Source organism: Urocampus carinirostris, chromosome 17, assembly GCF_059441175.1.
Source record: "Urocampus carinirostris isolate Australia breed hairy pipefish chromosome 17, RoL_Ucar_1.0, whole genome shotgun sequence".
In the NCBI taxonomy this organism is placed as follows: domain Eukaryota; kingdom Metazoa; phylum Chordata; class Actinopteri; order Syngnathiformes; family Syngnathidae; genus Urocampus; species Urocampus carinirostris.
Window position 1 is genome coordinate 19,735,630 of NC_142365.1, and position 21,559 is coordinate 19,757,188.

The window sequence follows — 21,559 nt, forward strand, 5'->3', positions numbered from 1 at the left end:
CTGGGATGGGCTCCAGCCCCCCCGCGACCCTAATGAGGATAAGCGGTACGGCTAATGAGATGAGATGAGATGAGATGAGATATGATATTTGTTTTATTATTAAAGTTTTGTACAAGGTGACATACTCTTGTTTGAATTGTCGGTGAAGGATACTGCAAACGGTAAATTTTGCATTGAAAAAAATTGTATATATATATATATATATATGTATATATATATATATATATATATATATATATTAAAGAGAGAGAGAGAGAGAGAGAGAGAGAGAGAGAGAGAGAGAGAGAGAGAGAGAGAGAGAGAGAGAGAGAGAGAGAGAGAGAGAGAGATCGTGGACTGTCCTCTAGTGGTTAACATGTTAATTGTTTGGTCCTTAAATTGATTTTTGTGGTGAAACCTGATAGATAGATAGATAGATAGATAGATAGATAGATAGATAGATAGATAGATAGATAGATAGATAGATAGATAGATACTTTGTTCATCCCCGAAGGGAAATTCACATTTCCAGCAGCATCCCTGAGCTGAGAACAATCGAGAACAAAACAATCGAAAATAACACGGGAGCTGCTGGAGTGGCTGCCATTCGTGACGGCGCCGGAAGAAAAGATTCAATTTGAATCATGTACAAACAAACAAACAATTGAATCATGTACAAACAAACAAACAAACAAACTATTCATGTTTCAATAAGTGGAGTGTTAATAAAATGGGGGGAAAATAATTTCTGATACTGATATAACCAGGTAAAACTAATTTTAAGTTACCTGTCCAAATGAATGTTGTGCCATCTCACCTTTCCCACTCTCTCTCCTCTCACCTTTCCAACTCTCTCCTGCAGTTGACTTGCTGCTGCTCGCTCCTGAAACTAATACTTACCTCTTTGTGTATTGTGCAGTCCCTTCTCAATGTGGTTCCCAATAAGAACACCCGGATCAGGGCAAAATCAACAATTTCCCGCAGCTTACACATCTAAAAGTAGATTAAATGCTATATCTAAAGGAAATAAATGTGTGGGTACACTGAAAGCTGAAGAATGCCTTAAATGAGTGCCATTGAAGCCCTCCGTACAGCTAATGTTGTTAATGTTGCTGTTCCATAGTGAAGGGGTTGGCACATGTCATAATGTTAATTTATATAATATGAAACAAATTATTTTAATTCGAATGCATTTATTCCTGCACCCCTAGCTCTTACTGTAGTTTTAATTCCATGAACCTTATAGCCCAGAGCGTCTTATTTATGCAGGGTTCGTACACCTCATTTATCAAGTTATGATTTTTAGATCTTGAGTAAATTGCAATTATACTAGTGGATCTGAACAATACGTGTGTCAATAATTTTGAGACAAATCTCTCCTCATATAGTTGTTGGGTAGTAATATGTAGCTTACATGTTAAGGTGCAGGAAATCATTTGCATTTCAATTTAACACTGGGAATAACTACCTTCATTGTTTGCATGTCCCATAATAAATAATAATTGGTACATATCCCTTGCTCTAGTACACATTTCACAGTGCCCTGTTTAGGTGTAGAACACATGCGGCCCAGAAAGGACGCTTCATAGGAAAATCACACAAACTAATGCGAGCTGCCATTAATACTGACAGAGGAAATGCAATGGCAAATCCAAGCCACCAAAGAGCAGTATCGGCTTGAGCATGCCAACAATTTCAAGGATTTTACAAGCATTTCAAACAAAATTCAATCACTTTTCAAATCCTGAAAACACAACATTAAAACTCAAGCATTTTCAAGAAATTCAAAGACCTGTACGAACCCTGTATACAAGAAAAATATATCACAATATACTATATTTGGAGTGTGTGTTATAATCTGTTGCACCTAATAGTGCAAAGAAAATTCAGTGCTCTCAATTCGGGTAAATGATACTGAAACCCTGAATGTAACATGGACAAAACTTTTCATTGTACTACTGTTAAGATTATTATTAAAGTACAATGCACTACTATATACTAGAGTATTGTAGTTATAACTTGGTCCAGTCTCTAAAAACAACTGTGTTAATTTTTTTTTAATTTTTATCCTGAGTCATTAATCTCAATTTCCTCTCTAAAGTCTATATTAAATGTTTCCCTGGAGTGCAATGTCTAATCTCATTGCTCACAATGTTTCACAATGTAAATATCAATGACGATAAAAAAAAAATGAATTCAACATTTTTAAAAGCTCACCTTTTCTGCAGTGAGGCTTGCTTCTGAGAAGAGTGGTCTTGTGTCTCAGAGCATTGCGAAAAAACACCGTCATCTGGGTCTCTGCCTTCCAATTTTCCAGTTTGGATGGATGGAGATTTTTGCATTTGCACTTCTGAGAGTATTCGCTCAAAGTATAGAGCCATGAAACATAGAGTACCCAAGCACCGGTATTCATCTTGAGCCCTAAAGTTCTACACTTCATTTACTAAACGGTGGCATTGGTTGTAATGTGAGACCCATCACCAACATTGTAAAATTGAAACTTGCATACCATCAACATGATAATTTGTATACATCCCTGAACGCCCTTCATCCTAGCGTCTTTAATTCAGTTCATCTTTTGTCCCATGCATTCACCTCATTGGGTATTTAGTTTCCTTGGGAGATGCAAAAGAGGAGGGTCAAGTTAAGGGCTAAAAGAGATTAACACTCCCCCCCTATTGACAGAGAGAGAGAGAGAGGGAGAGAGAGAGAGATGGAGGGGGAATGAGGGAGAGAAATAGGGAGAGAAGGGGAGAGAAAAGGGAGAGAAAGAGGAAGAAAGAAGGGGAGAAAGAGTGAAAGAGAGAGAAACAGAGTAAGAGAGAGATAGATGGAGAAAAAAATGGAGAGAGAGAGAGAGAGAGAGAGAAAAAGAGACAATGAGGGAGAGAAAGAGGGAAAGAGAGAGAAACAGTAAGTGAGAGAAAGACGGAGACGGCGCTTGTTGACAGATTGGCTCCCTGTCAGTATTTAACCGCTGTCCTGTCAGTCAGCTTTTGTTGGTGCATCTGCAAATCTCCGTTTTTACACAGCCAGCCCTTTTTTCGACTGTCCTGTGTTTTTGCTCTTGTTTTTCTCCCGCTACGATCTGTTTGATTTCAACTTTTTCTGTTCTTGACACCGCCATCGCTCGCCACGGAAGTCCCACTTCCCCAATAAAGCTATGAGTAACGTTACTGAATAAAACTATGAGTAACGTTACGCGAGTGGGTTCTGTTTCCTGTTCTGAGAGAGAAAGAGAGAGAGAAAGAGAGAGAGAGAGAGAGAGAGAGAGAGAAAGAGAAAAGGGAGGAGAAAGAGCAGAGAGTAAGAGAAAGACAGAGAAAAAAACAGAGAGAGAGGGTGAAAGAGAGAGGGAGAGAAACAGAGAGATAAGGAATGTGAGAGAGAGGAAGAAGGAGAGAGAAAGAGGGAGAAATAATGGGAAAGAGAAACAGAGTAAGAAAGGGATAGACATCCATTTTCTGCACCGCTTATCCTCAGTAGGGTCGTGACAGACAGACAACTCACTCGCTCATTCACACCTAAGGTCAATTTGGACCGGCCAATTAACCTAACATGCATCTTTTTAGAAGGTGGAAGGAAACCGTAGTGCCCGGAGGAAACCCACGCAAGCAAGGGGAGAACATGCAAACTCCACAAAGGACTCGATCTCATGACCTCAGAACTGTGCCGCACTCGTGCTAACTCTCCCGTTGTCCAGCATCCAAAGTTTACCTCTGGTGCAAAATATTTCAGTAAGACTTATGATCGGACGAGAAAGTTTGATCACATTCCCCAACGTTTGCTGATCCGCACTGGTTGCCTGTCAGTTTAAGACGTGACTTTACAGTTAAGTAACTAACATAAAAAAATTGCATGTTCTTGGAATCCCCCTGGTTATTCAGATTTTTTTGTGCCTTGTTTCCCTACCTAGAAAATGCTGGACTACTTGTTACGCCAAGAACCAAGAAGAAATCTGAAGGCTCGAGAGCATTCGCCATCCATGGACCAATGCTTTGGAATGATTTGTCATCAGAGATACAATGTGAAACTTAACTGGAAGTGTTTAAATCTAGGCTTGAGATTATTTTTATGTTGTGATAGCTTGTGATAGATGTTGAGCTCATAAGATTTATTGATTGTCTCTTCCGGCTGCCTGGTTATTGGTTGAGCGAGGAAGTAGGGGAATTGCAGCATCTGGACCTAATCCAAACCATTAGCTAGAGTCCTCTGCAACAACCGGTGGGTTTAGATGGGAAGCTTCCTCATTGCTGTCTTGGACCTTTTCACAATTTCAGGATTTCTTTTTTTTATTGTTCATGTGCACTATGGCAGTGCTCTGGTTTGCCCGCGTCCCTGCGTCCTAGACGCATCATTTTTGCTGGGGACGCATAGTGTTAAATCGACGTGCGTCCATGGGACGCAACTTTTTTTTGACACTAAATTGTCATTATTACCCGATTATATTTTTTTTAAACAAAGATTTACCGCAATCTAAACTTTTCATCAGGCAGATCCGCCATTGTTGTTTTGGTCTCGCGGTTTGAGTTTTCGTCTGCACGCCGATCCTGGCAAACAAGATCTCGTTGCTTCGAGATGACGTCATTGTTGTGGTGCTTGTCGTCGAGTAAAGGTGAAGATTAAGTATGCCTACGAAAAAACAGTATTAGGTGAAAATCAACACAAAATTGGTTATTTCTTCAGTGTCAGTAATAAGTCGAAACATAATGCAGAAAGTGATAACAACGGCAATAATTCCGGCACGAAAAAACGGCGGAGAAATTCTTCGGAAGATCGCGGAGGCAAGGAAAACACGTGTGTTGAAGCGAACGATTCGACGAAAGATAAAAAACAAAAGAATACTCCTAGCAAGAAAAGAACTTTTCTGCCAAAATGGACTAAATTATATTCCTGGTGACGCTATGAGGAGCATGATAAGGCATTACAACTGTGGCGGGACAGCAAACGAAGAAGCATATATGAACTTAAAAATCTGAAGTGATAACTGCTTTGTATTACCAATTAACATTGATGATTAAAAGTGTATTTATATAGAGACTAATTTTTCAGCAATATTATTTTGCATAATGTACAATATTTTTGTGAACTGAAAAATCTGAAGATATAACTGCTTTGTATTACCAATTAACTGTGATGATTAAAACTGAATGAAAATATAGATTGATATAATTATTTCAGCAATATTATTTTGTATAATGTAAAATATTGTTGTGAACTGAAAAACCTTGAAGTGATAACTGATTTGTGTTCCAATAATTGTGATGATCAAAACTGAATTAATATATAGATTTATATTATATATTTGTCGCCGATTTACAATTTCAACCTCGATAACACTAAAGTTTGGGGACCCGTAGATCTCTGTTGGGACCCATAGATTTTTGAGCATGCGAGTCCCCGGGGCCCATCACTTTTCACAGGTAAAATGAACACTGCTATGGTTTGTCTTTTGTTGCCAAGTCAACATCCATGGCAGCCTGGCTGTCCTGGAAGGGGGATTGTCTCACGGGTGGTCCCATCTCAATGTTTCGCAGTTTTCCTCATGCAATTTTTTTCGTGGAGGTTTGAATTCAGCGTAAGTTGTAACTACCATTATAGTGGTCTGTTGAAGCCCTTTGGTACTCTGTGATTAAGACTGTCCAAACAAATATGACTTAACAGTTCAACTATACTAATGATTTAACACGTAACAAGACAGACTCTTCCCGTCTAACGTTGGTGTCTCTCAGATTTTATGAATGTATGTGGGCTGGGTTCTTGGGAAATGAAATGTTGGAAAAACAAACTCAGATTTGCTTGAATGCTTCTCAAAGAAGATTCTACTGGAGAGAGGAGTGCAGCACATTCCCCCAAAGCTTACACGGCAGGCTCAAGCCTTCGACCTTTTTAGCCTTAGCATTGCCTCCTCTTTCACTCGTCTTCCCGCCCCGTCTCTTTCTATGTCCAGCTGGCTGAGCCCCAAAAACTTTGTCCTCTGGTTTCAAATGATTCCTGAAACCTCCCACTTGCTTTGTTCTTCCAATTTTCCCACCCCTTAGACATAAGAGTTTAAAAATAAAGGAAAGACATTGCTGGAGGGAGGATGCTAAAGATTATACGAGTCAGTTCATCTGAGAAAGTGTGTGACAAGTGCAAAGAAGAGTGGCAGAATGAATAAAAATAACAGCAGTTCGCTGTTAGGACTTGTGTTCTGCGTATCATGCGGCTATTTCTGAGAGAACTAGTTCTGCAGTTCAAAAATGTTCCTGATCCCACCCAGTTGAAATGCCGTAGTTTCCCAGCCTGTTTGAAATGTCGGATCCGTATTGATATGCATGTTGTGAACAAAACACAATACAGACCGGCACTAATAGGATTGGTTTTGATTCTTTACATTCCCTTTTTCTTATCGTAGTTGGAATTCCTCTCCACATCATTTCAGCATTTGTACTGAATGAAAGAAGGAAACAAGGGAAGTGTTAAAGTTTCAAGACTTAGAAAATGATTAGGGGCTGAAATTGTAATCATATCAGATCATTATAATAGCATAATAATAACAGGCGATGGAGCGGATGGGTGGTTAGCGCGCAGCCCCACAGTGCGGAGGTTCATGGTTCAAGTCCAGCTACCGGAGCCTCCCGTGCGGGGTTTGCATGTTCTCCCCGTGCCTGTGTGGGTTTCCTCCAGGCACTCTGGTTTCCTCCCAAAACCAAAAACATGCATGTCAGGTCAATTGGCTGGTCCAAATTGTCCCTAGCTGTGAATAAGCGAGTGAGTTGTCCGTCTTTGTGAGCCCTGTGATTGGCTGGCAACTGGTCCAGGGTGTCCCCTGACTACTGGCCATAGATAGCTGGGTGGGCTCCAGCAACCCTGCTGAGGATAAGCGGTGCAGATAATGGATGTACGGGTCATAACAACAATTATTCGCAAGTTAATAATATTTAATATTTCAGTAAATGAGAAACAGCCATGCAAAATGCACTATGGGAATAAAAAAAAACCCCATTGCATATTCTTAATGAGTCTTAAAAGGTATTTATGTGATAGACGACAAATCTGGCCAACCATCAATGTATGGCTTAAAACGGATGGTTGTCAATATTATGTTGTATGGGTCCTTACAAGTCTAAACATGGCCCTTTGCCCGAGTAGGAATTGCCAAGCAACATCCACAAATTGGACTAAATACTGATTAATCAAACCTGATGCTTACTTAATCACTGGCAAATGACAGCACGGACAGATCTCTAGCGTTGGATCATGGACATATCTGCCTGTCCGTGCCACTTCTCTGAACCCTTGACACCTGCATTGTGCCTTGAATATTTATTTTATTTATCCAGCCTTGAACTCTTGGACTGTGTTTTTGTTTTCAGTTATTTCTTCTCCACCCTCTATGGGGCTCTTTGGTTATTTCCTTTGACCGATTAAAACCGTAAACTCTTCGAGTGTCCGTATTTGGATTCTCTCCGCCCATCATAACATCACTTTTGTGATTGCTCATTAAAAACATAATATTCAAACACAATTCGAACATTTCTAAAACCCTTTTGTTTACCCTATGCATTTATAAATTTTACATGTGCACACACACACCTGGGAGATGAAACTGTTATGGAACATGGGATTTGGAAGAATGTGTATTAAAGATAAAAAACAATCAACAAACTGATTACATAATTGAATGAAAAGAGTGGTCTTTTTTAGAAGGTGCAAAAACTAACAGTGCACTGTGATTTAATCAGTTGAAATCGATAATACAAAAAACTTGTTTTATGAGAGAACTAAAGAATATATATCTTTTAGTTAATGGCAAGCTGCATGTCTTTGTTATGTGCATTTAACGAGAAAAAAAGCAGCAGAGCAGTGGTTAGCGCGTGTGCGGCACAGTTCTGATGTCATGAGATCAAACCTCCTGTGTGGAGTTTGCATGTTCTCCCCGTGCTTGCGTGGGTTTTTGCCGGGCACTCCGGTTTCCTCCCACATTCCAAAATCATGCATGTCAGGTTAATTAGCCGGTCCAAATTGTCCCTAGGTGTGAATGAGCAAGGGAATTGTCTGTCCCTGTGTGCCCTGCGATTGGCTGGCAACCAGTTCAGGGTGTCCCCTGCCCACTGCCCGAAGAAAGCTGGGATGGGCTCCAGCACCCCCGCAACCCTACTGAGGATAAGCGGTGCAGTTAATGGATGGATGAGTATATTTTGAAATCCTCTCTTGAACACGTTTTCCAATGATATGACATATTTCATTGACTGGTAACATCATCAAAACACAACTAGGAACGTTAAGGAGTTAATAAAACAAAATTATCCCAAAGTTGAGATTTTTAAGAAATAATATACCATATTTTCTGCACTATAAGGCTCACCCCCCTAAAATGGTTTTCAATAATGTTGCGAAAGACACAAACATAAAACAGAAAGTATTTCAACAAAATACTATAAAAACTTTTTACGCACATACTGGACTGTCTCAGAAAATTAGAATATTGTGATAAAGTTCTTTATTTTCTGTAAGGCAATTAAAAAAAAAAAATGTCATACATTCTGGATTGATTACACATCAACTGAACTATTTCAAGCCTTTTATTATTTTAATATTGCTGAATTTGGCTTACAGCTTAAGAAAACTCAAAAATCCTATCTCAAAATATTTGAATATCATGAAAAAGTATACAAGTAGGCTATTTAACTAATCACCTGAATCATCTAATTAACTCGAAACACCTTGCGAGGGTTTCCTGAGCCTTAAAAACACTCAGCTTGGTTCAGTAAACTAAATCACTGCTGATCTGACTGCTGTCCAGAGGACCATCATTGATACCCTCCATCAGGAGGGTAAGACACAAAAAGAAATTTCTCAAAGAGCAGGCTGTTCACAGAGTGCAGTTTCTAAGCATATCCACAAAAAGTCTGTCGGAAGGGAAAAATGGGGCCGGAAACGCTGCACAACCAAGAGAGATGACCGCAGCCTTAACAAAATTGTGAAGAAGAGCCGCTTCCAGAATTTGAGGGAGCTTCAAAGACAGTGGGCTGAAGCTGGAGTCCAGGTATCAAAAGCCACAGTTCACAGACGTGTCCGGGAAATGGGCTACAATAGCCGTATTCCCATGGTCAAGCCACTTCTGAACTCAAGACAACGGAAGAAGCGTCTGACTTGGGCTATGGAGAAGAAGCACTGGACAGTTGCAGAGTGGTCCAAAGTCCTCTTTTCAGACGAAAGTAAGTTTTGCATTTCATTTGGAAGTCAAGGCGCCAGAGTCTGGAGAAAGGCTGGAGAAGAGCAAATCCAAGTTGCTTGAAATCCAGTGTGAAGTTCCCACAGTCAGCAATGGTTTGGGGAACCATGTCAGCTGCTGGTGTTGGTCCACTGTGTTTCATCAAGTCCAGAGTAAATGCAACTGTGTACCAAGAGATTTTAGAGCACTACATGATTCCATCCGCTGAAAAGCTCTATGGAGATGAGTATTTCATTTTCCAGCATGATCTGGCACCTGCCCACAGTGCCAAAACCACCAGTAACTGGTGCACTGACCATGGCATCACTGTCCTTGATTGGCCTGCTAATTCCCCTGACCTGAACCCCATCGAGAATTTGTGGGGTATAGTTAAGAAGAAGATGAAAGACACCAGACCTACAAATGCAAATGAGCTGTAGGCCGCTATCGAAGCATCCTGGGCATCAATAACACCTCAGCAATGCCACAGGCTGATTGCCTCCATGCCACGCCGGATTGATGCAGTAATCCGTACAAAAGGATTCCCAACCAAGTACTGAGTGCATCAATGGACATTTTCAAATGTTTGATTTAGTTTTGCTGTTATAAAATTCTTTTTTTTACTTGGTCTGAGGAAGTATTCTAATATTTTGAGATAGGATTTTTGAGTTTGTTTCAGCTGTAAGCCAAAATCAGCAATATTCAAATAATAAAAGGCTTGAAATAGTTCAGTTGATGTGTAATGAATCCAGAATGTATGACATTTTTGTTTTTTTAATTGCATTACAGAAAATAAAGAACTTTATCACAATATTCTAATTTTCTGAGACAGTACAGTATACATCTTAAAACGAGAGGTTATTGATGCAGAGATGAAGAAGTGGAGAGACTGTTTACACCAGAATACAATATGTAAATCAGTACTTCTGGCACTGTGAGTAAAAATAGAGTGAAAATGAGAAACGCTAATGCCTTTTTATATTTCATCCGAACCATTGATGATCAAGTGTCGGCGCCCTCACTGCCACGACCCAGGTTCGAATCCTGTTGCACTCAATCTATAGAGATTTGGGCCAACGGTGATTATTAAATACGGAAGCGTACTGTAAAAACCTTCGCATTCTGCGGTATATAAGGCACACTGCGTTATAGGGCGTACAATATGTGTATCATTTGCCCTCATGTAGGTTTTAGATGAGGGGATGGTGTCATAATAGTCTGTAATAATAGTTTGCAATAGTCTTTGATCTGTGCAGCCCTTTGAGACACTTTATGATTAAGGGCTATACAAATAAACATGACTTGACTTTCAAACTGCTGGTCGATTTGTTTTTTTAGGTGACTCTTATGGTCCGGAAAATATGATACAGTAAACATTTTTCAAATGACATGTAGAGTGTTTTTTTTTACCCAGCATACACCGTGATACATAAACAACCTATGGCAAGTTAACCATCAAGAAGTATCTCCTGTCATTTTGGTTCCACAGTCTGTGATGGAGAGGAAGTGGGCCTCTTGTTTCCTTGTCTTCTTTCAGGGCAATGTGATCCGGTGCAAAGTCTTCTAGTTTGTTCTCAAAGCTTTTGCATAAACGGGCTCCAAGAAATGAAATGGCAGCAGCAGGAAGAGGCTGCCGACAAATATCACACTGACTAAAGCCAGCAGCACGTAGCGAGCTATGAACAAGGTGTCCACAATCTATGGAAGGGAAAAATAAAACGATTATTTTTCTGTTGTGCGAGAAACCACAAAATAAAAATTAGCGGAAATTACGGACTACTTTTCCACAACACATGCACTCTAAATACAAATCACCATAGTGATGTCTGGAAACATTTATGACAGCCTACTATTCCATGTTTTTGTCAACTCTATTCATAAAATACATAACAGGAGCAAAACTGGAGGATCAGTGCAGGTCTTTTAGAACAGATTGGAATTTATTATCTGAGGTTTAGCCTCTTCCCTGTTTTCCATTCATGTCTTCTCTCCTTATTTTAAGGGTCTACTAAACGTAAAACCTATCAACAGCTGTTGCTCAATATTGGACTTTGAAAATAATTATACCCAATAAAAGCATTACATTATTTACATCACATCATAAAAAAAATATTTAAGGGATGGCTTCTGTCAGGAAACGAACCAGGAAGCAGGAAGTCGAAACTCATTTGAGTAGCCGATCTTTCACTTTAATTGAGAAATAAAAGTTGTCCAACACACAAACGGACCAAGGACAAAACAAAACAGGTTCAAAGGTAATCAAAATTACAAACTAGGCTAAGCATTACTTAGAACAAACGGGAATGAACAGGTTTTCCTCAAGGTTAAGCAATGGTCTGGCAACGGGCAGTCCCAAAAGGAGCGTTTAAGTACTCCACAAACAATCAGTTCAATGCGTCTCAGCCGGTGTCAAGGGGCGGGGCTAGCTGGATGTCACGACAACCGTGCAGGACATGACAGCTTCAACCTGTCTTCCCTTGATTTTCTTTCGGGTGATTTGTTTACTTTGTTATGTGATATTTGTTGAAATATGCCTTAAAAGAAAAAAATGTAAAGCTCCACATACAATAAATACATTTTTACAATAAATTCTGACAGGCTGTTGTGTCCATCCACTATCAGGATATGCTTCAACTGATATGAAGAGTATTTAAGACCCTTACAAAATAACTTGGTTTGGTCACAACTGAAAGCAAATATAGCTTATGTGGGTTTAACCGATTTTCTGATCACATGACAATCCGCTAATCGATAAGGCACGGCATATACAAATGCGCAATCGTTCAGCTGTGTTATCTGACTTCTGGCTTCTTCCCAGTTTGAAGGTAAAGTCTCATATTACGGTGTTTTCAATTGTATTGGCTGCTTGCCATGTCTTTTTATATATGGGCAAGTCGTTTGTTGGATGCCATTCGAGACATGGAACTGGCGGTGCTTTTTGGAGCAGGTTTAGCAGATGGGCTAAAAACATACTTGTTATGGTAAGATACTCCCTGTCAAAAATGATTCATTATTAAACATTTTAACGCCAGTTTGATCTTGTGTGTGGGAAGTGAAGAGATCTGCTGAAGTGGGAAGTGAAATTAGAATCTAATTTTAATTCCAACCTCATCTAGTAGGAGGAGAGGAAGAAGAAAACAGTCTTTGGGCTTCAAGGCTAATCAATTATTGAACTACAAACCTTGCGGGAATTACAAGCATTTCCATTAAATTGTAACAGTCTCTACACTAGATAGAGAGGCATTTTGATAATATGCTGAAAATAAATATATTTTATTGAACATATTACTGATTTGTACGAAAAAAATAATCTAAATTTCAAACCAAATAGGCACCGCACGCTGTCAGTAGGGACACACAGTTGTGCTCAAAAGTTTACATACACTTGTGAAGAACATAATGTCATGGCTCCCTTGAGTTTCCAGTTATTACTACAACTCGGATTTTCTCTGATAGAGTGATTGGAAAAGATAGTTCTTTCCCACAAAAACATTCACGGGGTTTGGTTTGTTTATGACTTTATTATGGGTTAACAAAACAAGTGAGAAAAATCTGCTGGGTCAAAAGTATACATATAGCAGCGCGAATATTTGGTAACATGTCCCTTGGCCATTATTACTTCAATTAGGCGCTTTTGGTAGCCATCCACAAGCTTCTGGCAAGCTTGTTTGAATCCTTGACCACTCCTTTAGACAGAATTGGTGCAGTTCAGTTAAATTTGATGGCTTTCTGACATAGACTTGTTTCTTCAGCATTGTCCACAAGTTCTCAATGGGGTTTAAGTACGGACTCTGGGAAGGTCATTCTAAAACCTTAATTCTAGCCTGATTTAGCCATTCCATTACCACTTTTGATGTGTGTTTGGGGTCATTGTCCTGTTGGAACACCCAACTGCACCCAAGACCCAATCTTTGGGCTAATGACTTTAGGGTATCTTGAAGAATTGGAAGGTAATCCTCCTTCTTCATGATCCCATTTACTCTCAGTTCCATTGACAGCAAAACAGCCCCATATCGTAATACTACCACCACCGTGCTTGACGGTAGGCATGGTGTACTTGGGGTTAAAGGACTCACCTTTGTCTCCTCCAAACATATTGCTGGGCATTGTGGCCAAATATCCTGATTTTTGTTTTGTCTGACCACAGAACTTTGCTCCAGATCGTCTTATCTTTGCCTATGTGATCAGCAACAAACTTCAGTCGAGCCTTAAGGTGCCCCTTTTGAAGCAAGGGCGTCCTTCTTGCATGGTAGCCTCTCAGTCCATGGAGATGCAAAACACGCTTGACTGTGGGCACTGAATGACACCTGTGTTCCAGCAGCTTCTAATCCTTGGCAGATCTGCTTTTTGGTGATTCGCAGTTGAAGCTTCACCCCCTGACCAATTTTCTCTCAGCAGCAGGTGATAGCTTGCATTTTCTTCCTGATCATGGCAGTGACAAAACTATATTTCCTGTTTGCTCTGTTGCTCTTGGGACCTGCAGCTGCTTTGAAATGGCTCCAAGTGACTTTACTGACTTCTTCAAGTCAATGATTCGCTTTTTCAGATCTATTCTGAGCTCCTATGACTTTCCCATTGTATCGTTTGTGGACGTTTGCATCCAATGAGCCCTATTTAAATCGCCTCAGAAAAGTCACCAGACGTTGTCACTCATAATCACTCATAAGAAATTAAGAGGCCATGCTATAAAGCTCACTTCACTGACACAACTTTCTAAGTGACCAAATTGCTCATTTGTGTTGTTGTATGTATATTTTTGACCCAGCAGTTTTGATCACATTTTCTGTTAACCCATAATAGACATAAAAGAACCAAACCTCATGATTGTTTTTTGTGACAAAGGACTATCTGTTCCAATCACTCTATCAGAGAAAAATCCGAGTTGTAGAAAAAACTGGAAACTCAAGACAGCCATGATATTATGTTCTTCACAAGTGTATGTAATCTTTTGACCACAACTGTAAATAGATAACTAATCCTCTGTCCATTTTTTTAGGGAGAGGTAAATAAAAAAAATATGACAATCAACTAAACATTTGTTTTATCCGTGTCAACCATGACTGAGTCACATTAGCAAAAGTTGAACAGAAAATAAAACAAAAATTATGTCCAATTTGTGAGGTACATTAAGTGGTCAACTGCTATGTCTATAACAAAATTACTCAGTGATTCTCAAGTTTAAAATCAAACGGTTTTAATGACTGACGTTTGTCATTTTCAATACTTTAGCAACTGACGTTTGTTTTTCGGACTGCATGCATTTAATTTCAAACATGTGTATTAGGCGCAGCCTGGCACAACGCTCAAACTTTTTCTTGTAGTGAAATATACGTGTATGAAATGGATAATGCATGTCATCGAAACCGTATTGGCTTGAATGTTACTTGAGTCTTACAGAAGCAAGTCAGACTCATTCTTGCTCAACTGTCCGATGTGCTCTTTAAATATTCGTGCGTCACAGATCCAGCGCCATAAAACGCAAGGAGATATTCTCCCTACCATATATACATATATACATTATATATATATATATATATATATATATATATATATATATATATATATATACTTGCACATAAGCTCAATTCAAAACCATAAAATACTTAAATCCGGGCATCAGTTAATATGCTCAAATTTAGTTGTGTGTCAACAGTAGGAAATGGTAGGCAGCATGTAGGAAGGGGGGCTTATACAGGGACAACAAACCGGCAAATCAATTAGAGAAACGTGAGCATAGAATTTACAGTAAAAGTGTGCTGAATTTTGGTCTTTAATTAGTAAAGCTATTTTTAAAAAACACCATGCCTGTAGAGAAAAAAAATACATATTGGAAAGTACCCATAAATAGAAAAACGAGACCTTCAAGTGGTTTGAAACCTAGAGACAAGATGGATATGGAGTGTCTTGGCTAAGTGTTGATTTGCAGGCTCTCACGCTTGCACATGCCAAGAAATATGAAAGTTTCCTTGCTTCCAGAGGTTGGTGTATGCCTTTTCTTCTATTATATCTATTATATTTAAAGCCGTTTTAGGGCGTCAGCATCCATGCAAGTATATCCAGTAATTTATAACCAGCTAGTTACTTTCAGTAATATGGGGGTTACTTTTTAGATGAAGTAACTCCCACTGCTCGCTGATTGACCAGGATTTAACATGTTTACACAATAACATTGATTTTCTAAATAGGAATACCGGAAATAGTATACCGGCTTGCATGTGAACATAATGAGAGTAAAACGTCACCTCTTTCTCTTTGAGAACTGATGGGGTTGCTGGGTCTCGTGGAAAAAACACTAGTGCCAATGTAATGATGACAGCCAAGAAGAAAATCGGGATGACTCCTAACCTAGAAAATACATATTACAAACAAATGTTTAGTTACTATGATAAGAGAAAATAATCTAGAACAGTGGTCTCAAACTCGTTTTAACTCGGGGGCCACACGATAGAACAAACATTCTGTCGGGGGCCGGACTAGTAGATTAAAGAGAAAGAAAAAGGGAGATAAAGAAATAAGAGAAAGAGGGAGGGAAAGGGAGAGAGGGCGGGACAAAGAAAGAAAAAGAGAGAGAGGGAGAAAGAGAGAAATAAATACAAGTACAGTGTCTTTGTGAGAGGCACCTGGCTTTGGCAACATCAAGTTGACATATTTCAACCTGCAGCTTGTTTTTCTCTTGCGCTTCTCTGAGTGTTGTCTCACGGGCCAGATTCAATCCCTTAGCGGGCCTGATCTGGCCCGCGGGCCGCCTGTTTGACACCTGTGCTTTAAGGCGTGGTAACCATCCTTATACGTTTTATCTTAATTACTAGGAGAACATGTGAAAATATTCACGGTTTACGGAGTCCTTAACCACCTGGGTCGTAACGTTACCCCTTCCTGTTGTGTGTCTTGTGCAAGGACAGCCTGATGGCGCCCAATATGATAACGTGCACAAATGGGTGATCAAGATCAAACTAATACATCATCGAAAGAAAAACAAACTCGTTTTTAGTAATTGCATGCTTTTTCACCAGTCAACCAGGACATTAGGGTTTAGGACTAGAGCTTTACTAGAATGTGTGTGCATTCAGTGCTTCAGACGTTCTTATTGTCCATTTTTATTTTTGGTAGTAATGTGCAATCAGATTGTCGGGATATCTACTTAACACAGAGGTCTTAATTCTCGTTTAACATTTTATACAATGTTAGGCTCACGAAATCATAAACACAGTAAACAGATTTTTGAGAGATTATGGCACTCACTTTGTTGATCCAGAAGCTCTCAGAAGAATCAACCAAAGCAAAATTGTCACAATCCAAACTGTAGCGATGATAAAAACACCAGTACCGACACCCAAGACTGTGGTGGTCATTTCCTTGTTTGTTATTTATTTTAGATGAAAGAAAAAAATTCTGGACAATATTATTGTTAGCTTTAGCTGCTATCTGTTAAGTATAGATCGGCAGTTACACATTAGCCTTAGATCGCATCCTAATGAACTACCTGGGTCCTACGGAAACAATTTGTTAGAATCAATTGGTTAAGGTTATAAATCTGAAGAAAATACATGGTGTATGTCTCCATTTTAACTGTCGTCTAAATCCACCGCGTTAAACCAAAGCGTTCGAGGACGCTTCCTGGTAACAGCAAACTCAAATGCAATTGGCTGTACAAAATCTTAAATAGCCAATCAAAGATATTAATACTCAAACAATCAGGGCACGCAAACACAACGCATTGTAGTTTCCCCTGTATTTATACGTTGTTGTTTTTAATCATTTCAAATAATGTACGTTGTATAACAATCTATGTACGGAAATAACTGTTGCGTAAAATAAGCAACACTAAATTTACTGCAAGTGAGAAAATAACTCAAAAGAATTGCCTGTATTGTTTACTTGGTAAATAAAATTTAACTTCGAAGCGTTTATTATCATATGCACAGTAAAGAACCCTGATTCCCTTCATCATGAAATTATTTGCTCTACACAGTTGCCAGCGTAATAGAACTAAGAAACTAGATGTATGCATACATAAAATAGTATTAGGAATATTTAAGAGATTAAAATACAAGATTAACTCAAGATGTTAAGATGAACATATTCAAACGAATTATATTTGATTTTATTCTACAATAGTCTGTCTGTGATGTGTTGTGCTTTTGAAGTTTATTATCACAAAATTGTCAAGTCGTGTCAAGTCATGTTTATTTGTATAGCCCTTGATCACAGAGTCTCAAAGGGCTGCACAGACCACAGATTATTGCAAACCACAGACTATTTTTACACCTACACGAGGGCAAGGAAAAACCTCAACATATGGAAAATGAACATACCTTGAGAAGGGACTGCACATGAGATAATCCCCCTTTCAGGATGACCAGGCTGCAAGGGATGTTGCAATAACAAATAATACACAGATATTGTCAACATATAATATATGTTATTAATATGCTATAGAATAGAAGTGTGTTTTAAGCCTAGATTTAAACATTTCCAACGAGGTTGCAGATCGAATCTCAGGGGGACCCGAATGGAGAACGCTGTCGAACCTGCGGATCTCTTCTTGGCTCTTGGGATGACAAGTAGACCAGCATTTTCAGAGCGAAGATAGGGCGAAATATCTGAAAGATATGAGGGAGCAAGTCCATGCATGATTTTGTATACCACCAACAGAACCTTAAAATCACATCTTAAGCTAACAGGGAGTCAATGCAGGTAAGCTAAAATCGGGGTAATGTGATCAAACTGTCTTGTCTTAGTTAAAAGCCTCGCTGCAGCATTTTGACCTGGCTAAAGGCTCTTGATTTTGGACTTCGGGAGACCGGAGAGTAGTTCATTACAGTAATCGAGACGGGAGGTAACAAACGCATGAATTATAATCCCAGCATCCGACTGAGACAGCATAGGGCAAATTTTAGCACTGTTGCAAAGATAGAAAACAGCTGTTCTAGTATTATTCTTAACGTGTGTTTAAAAGGACAGATTGGGGTCAAATATGACACCTAATTTTTTTGACTGAATCACTCTGGGTGACATTACATTTGTCAATGTCATTGTCTGTCTTGCTGTGAGTAAATAGGTGCTGCGTTCCGTCTGTAGGGTTTATTGTTGCTTAAATAGGGAAGACTTGTTTGTGATGTTTACTTGGTATATAAAATAAATCTGTTTAAACGAAGTATCTTTGTTTTTAATTCTACAATAGTCTGTCTTGCTGTGAGTACATATGTGGTGCGTTGTGTTTTTCAAGTTTATTATCGCTTAATAAGGGTTATTGCAATCACGAATAAGGGGAACAACTGGCTGACTAATGATCTAATTTGTGATATGACACCAATTCAAACTATTGCCAGTTAAGATATTACTATTATCAATAGTTACTACAAGCCGAAACACTGTTTTCTTCAAAAGGAGATACTATATAAAGCTACTGTGTATAAAATACGATGGAAAAAGACAAGCCACAGCTTTATTGAGAAATTCTTTATAGCATCATTTGTATATTTTTTCAATTATCGATGACGCAACTCTACGTTTCAATATACAATATTTTTGTACTATTAATTGGCCAGAAAATTGGAATTTAACTGGGATTTGTTTTTGCTCTGATGCTTGAAACGAAGGTAAATAAAGCTGAATCGTAAGACTTGTACTTTTTGAGTAAAGCCGACAGGGGGCTGGCCTTGCCCGCCTTTAAAATAATGGCATAACAGCTGCCTGAAATAATGGGAATTCAGTCTTTTTCGATAACCGGCGCTTTCGGCTCGGCTCACGAAAAAGAGCTCTCCCTTTCGGCTCCAAGGTTTTCATAATCCGTAAGGGGAAATTTTACGTCCCGCGGGACACAATTATATCCAGCCGGCGTAATAATTTTATATCTACTATAATGGGTCGTTTACATAAAGCCCTGATAACTTTTAAACTACAAATCCCACAATGCAGCGCTTCGGCTGCCGCCGCAAAACTTCACAGGGGCGTTCCCGCATCGATCGTTAGCTTGAGCAGCTACCGTTAAAATTATTAACGAACCAATCTACTAACAAACAACACGCCGGCCACTAAAAGTGAAATTTAAGTGTCAGAAAGCGGAAATGTGACGCCCGGGGATGAGCATATCACGTTGCAAAAGAAGGCTAAACCGAGACGAGTAGGTGGGCGTTTCTGGTGGCGTGGATAACGTGGATGCTAAAGCATCACTATGGACAAAACACAACAGAGCATTTCAATAGGATCTATTTTTTATGTAGAACAAAGTATTTGAAGTTATTTACTGTTTACGTTTATTCAGAAATATTATTCTTGTCTGTTTTGAATTCATGTTCATGTTACATTTTTGGGGTGAAAAGCATACATTTTATTCATTTTTTTCTCTCTCCATATTTTAAATTTGTAAAGTTTTTACAGGATACATTTTTTGCAGGGGAAAAAAGTATGTGAAGTGAATTAATGTTAACGTTAAATTTGGAATAATATTCTTGTCTGTTTTGAATTCATATTCATGTTAAAAACGCACATGTCTGGTGAAATTCACAAATTCTATTTATATATATATATCTCATCTCATTCTCATCTCATTAGCTCCACCGCTTATCCTCAGTAGGGTCGCGGGGGTGCTGGAGCCCATCCCAGCAATCATTGGGCAGTGGGCAGGGGACACCCTGAACTGGTTGCCAGCCAATCGCAGGGCACACAGGGACAGACAAATCGCTCGCTCATTGACACCTAGGGACAATTTGGACCAGCCAATCCACCTGAAATGAATGTCTGGGAGGAAACCGGAGTGCCCGGAGGAAACCCATGCAAGCACGGGGAGAACATACAAACTCCGCACAGTTATATTTATATATATTTTTTCATATTTTGAATTAGTCTAGTGTTGACAAAATATATTTTTATGGAGAACCAAGTACGTTTTTTAATGTTTAGGTTGGTTCTGGAATAATATTCCTGTCTGTTTCTAATTCATGTTAATGTTAAAAAAACTAGTGTAGTCTAGTGTATTCAATTAATGTTTATCTTGTTTGGCCTGCAACCAAAAGTGTGGTTTGAGTTTGGGCCCTCTGTGTAAATGAGTCTGACACCCCTGCTTTAATCGATATTTCACATATTATTAAATTGATCATTAATATCGTTTTTCCGGTGTGAAAGCAGCAGCACCGAAAAAATTGGGGAGCGGATCCGAGGCGAGACAGCAATAGGTGGGCGGGGCTTGCTACATGTGACGTCACTCTTGCGTGGAGGAGTATAGGCTGTGCTGTCAACGCCGTGTCAGTCTGATGAAGATTGGCATGCAGGTAAGCTGTCATTCATTTTCTTGCACATCTCAATGCTTCACACATTTAAAGCCGTTTGCTTCTCACAGAGGGCATTTTTACCCTTCCCCCTTCTCTTCTCAAAAGACATTGTTCACTGAGGAAGATAGGCAGCCGGGCAACAGTGAGAAGGAGAGAGAGAGAAAGGGAGAAAGCGAGGAAGAGAGGGAGGGGGGAAAGATAAATGAAGAAAGAGGAAAAGGAGGGAACACGTCTTGTTTGTGTTGGAGGAACACAGCACTGGATTTTCTCCTTTCCTCCTCTGCTTGGATCTCTATTTGTCGGGAATTTAATTTGAATTCACGTCGCTATCGGTTTTATTTAAACGGCTTTTGTTGTGCGTTTCTATCCAGAAGGATGTTAGAAGGTCTATATATGTATTATTACATACCTACCGCTTAACGCGTTAGACAACCGCATTTTGCCTCTTAAAACGCCTACCGCTTTTTAAAAAACACCTTCAGCTTCTCCAACTGTAAACAACAACAACAAATCTTGACTCGAGACTTGTATTTTCGTCTACGTCGGCTTTAATTTGAAGTCTGAATAAACCGCTCCAACAATTGCATTCGATTTACGTTTTGGTAAAAGTTCGCAACCTCCGGGTTTAAACAAGCTCATGTTGTTTGTTTATAATATTCCAGCGTCGGATTGTGTTTTGTGTGTTAAATCTGCCGCTTTTTAACGTCAAAATATACCTTTGTTGTGCGTTTATATTCAAAACATTGTTGTGAGTTTTTTTATTAATTATTATTACATACATAGATTACTGCAAAAACACCTACCGCTTTTAAAAACATGTCTACAGCTTTTTCAAATGTAAACAACAAAAACATCTCGACTTGAGACTGTTTTTTTTTTTCAGTCTAAGGCTGCTTTATTTTGAAGTTTTTGTGCGTGAATAAAGCGCTCCAACAATCACATTAGATATCTGTTATTGTAAAAGTTTACCACTTCCGGTTTTAAACAGTCATGGTGATTGTCTATACATTTTTTATGTTCAGGAGACGGACTGTGTTTTGCACGATAAAATTTTCCACTTTTTTTATGTCAAAAGATTCGCATGGATGCTCTTGTGAGGTTTTGCAAT

The 21,559-nt window shown here is 39.1% G+C and overlaps 2 protein-coding genes across 2 annotated transcripts in view; one reads left to right on the plus strand and one right to left on the minus strand.

Moving 5' to 3' along the window:
• Positions 1–10,139: 10,139 nt before the first annotated feature.
• Positions 10,140–16,800, minus strand: tmem218 (transmembrane protein 218). Its single transcript, XM_088321135.1, has 3 exons — positions 16,421–16,800; positions 15,421–15,523; positions 10,140–10,876 (listed from the first exon to the last, which is right to left on the minus strand). Exons 1-3 carry the CDS (start codon positions 16,528–16,530, stop codon positions 10,742–10,744), a joined length of 348 nt encoding a protein of 115 aa, XP_088177261.1. The 5' UTR covers positions 16,531–16,800; the 3' UTR covers positions 10,140–10,741.
• Positions 16,801–20,404: 3,604 nt separating this feature from the next.
• The window catches only part of pknox2 (pbx/knotted 1 homeobox 2), an 84,557-nt gene continuing 83,402 nt past the window's right edge, over positions 20,405–21,559 (plus strand). The window contains exon 1 of the mRNA XM_088321301.1: positions 20,405–20,451. The gene's annotated coding sequence lies outside the window, so the exon portion shown is untranslated. The remainder of the gene's footprint in view (positions 20,452–21,559) is intronic.

Excerpts from the sequence above, each read along its gene's own strand:
- tmem218 (XM_088321135.1), bottom strand. The coding sequence starts at position 16,530 with ATGACCACCACAGTCTTGGGTGTCGGTACTGGTGTTTTTATCATCGCT. Across the intron at positions 15,524-16,420 it reads AGAGCTTCTGGATCAACAAA|GTTAGGAGTCATCCCGATTT; the intron begins GTGAGTGCCATA and ends TGTATTTTCTAG. Across the intron at positions 10,877-15,420 it reads CAGTTCTCAAAGAGAAAGAG|ATTGTGGACACCTTGTTCAT; the intron begins GTGACGTTTTAC and ends TCCCTTCCATAG.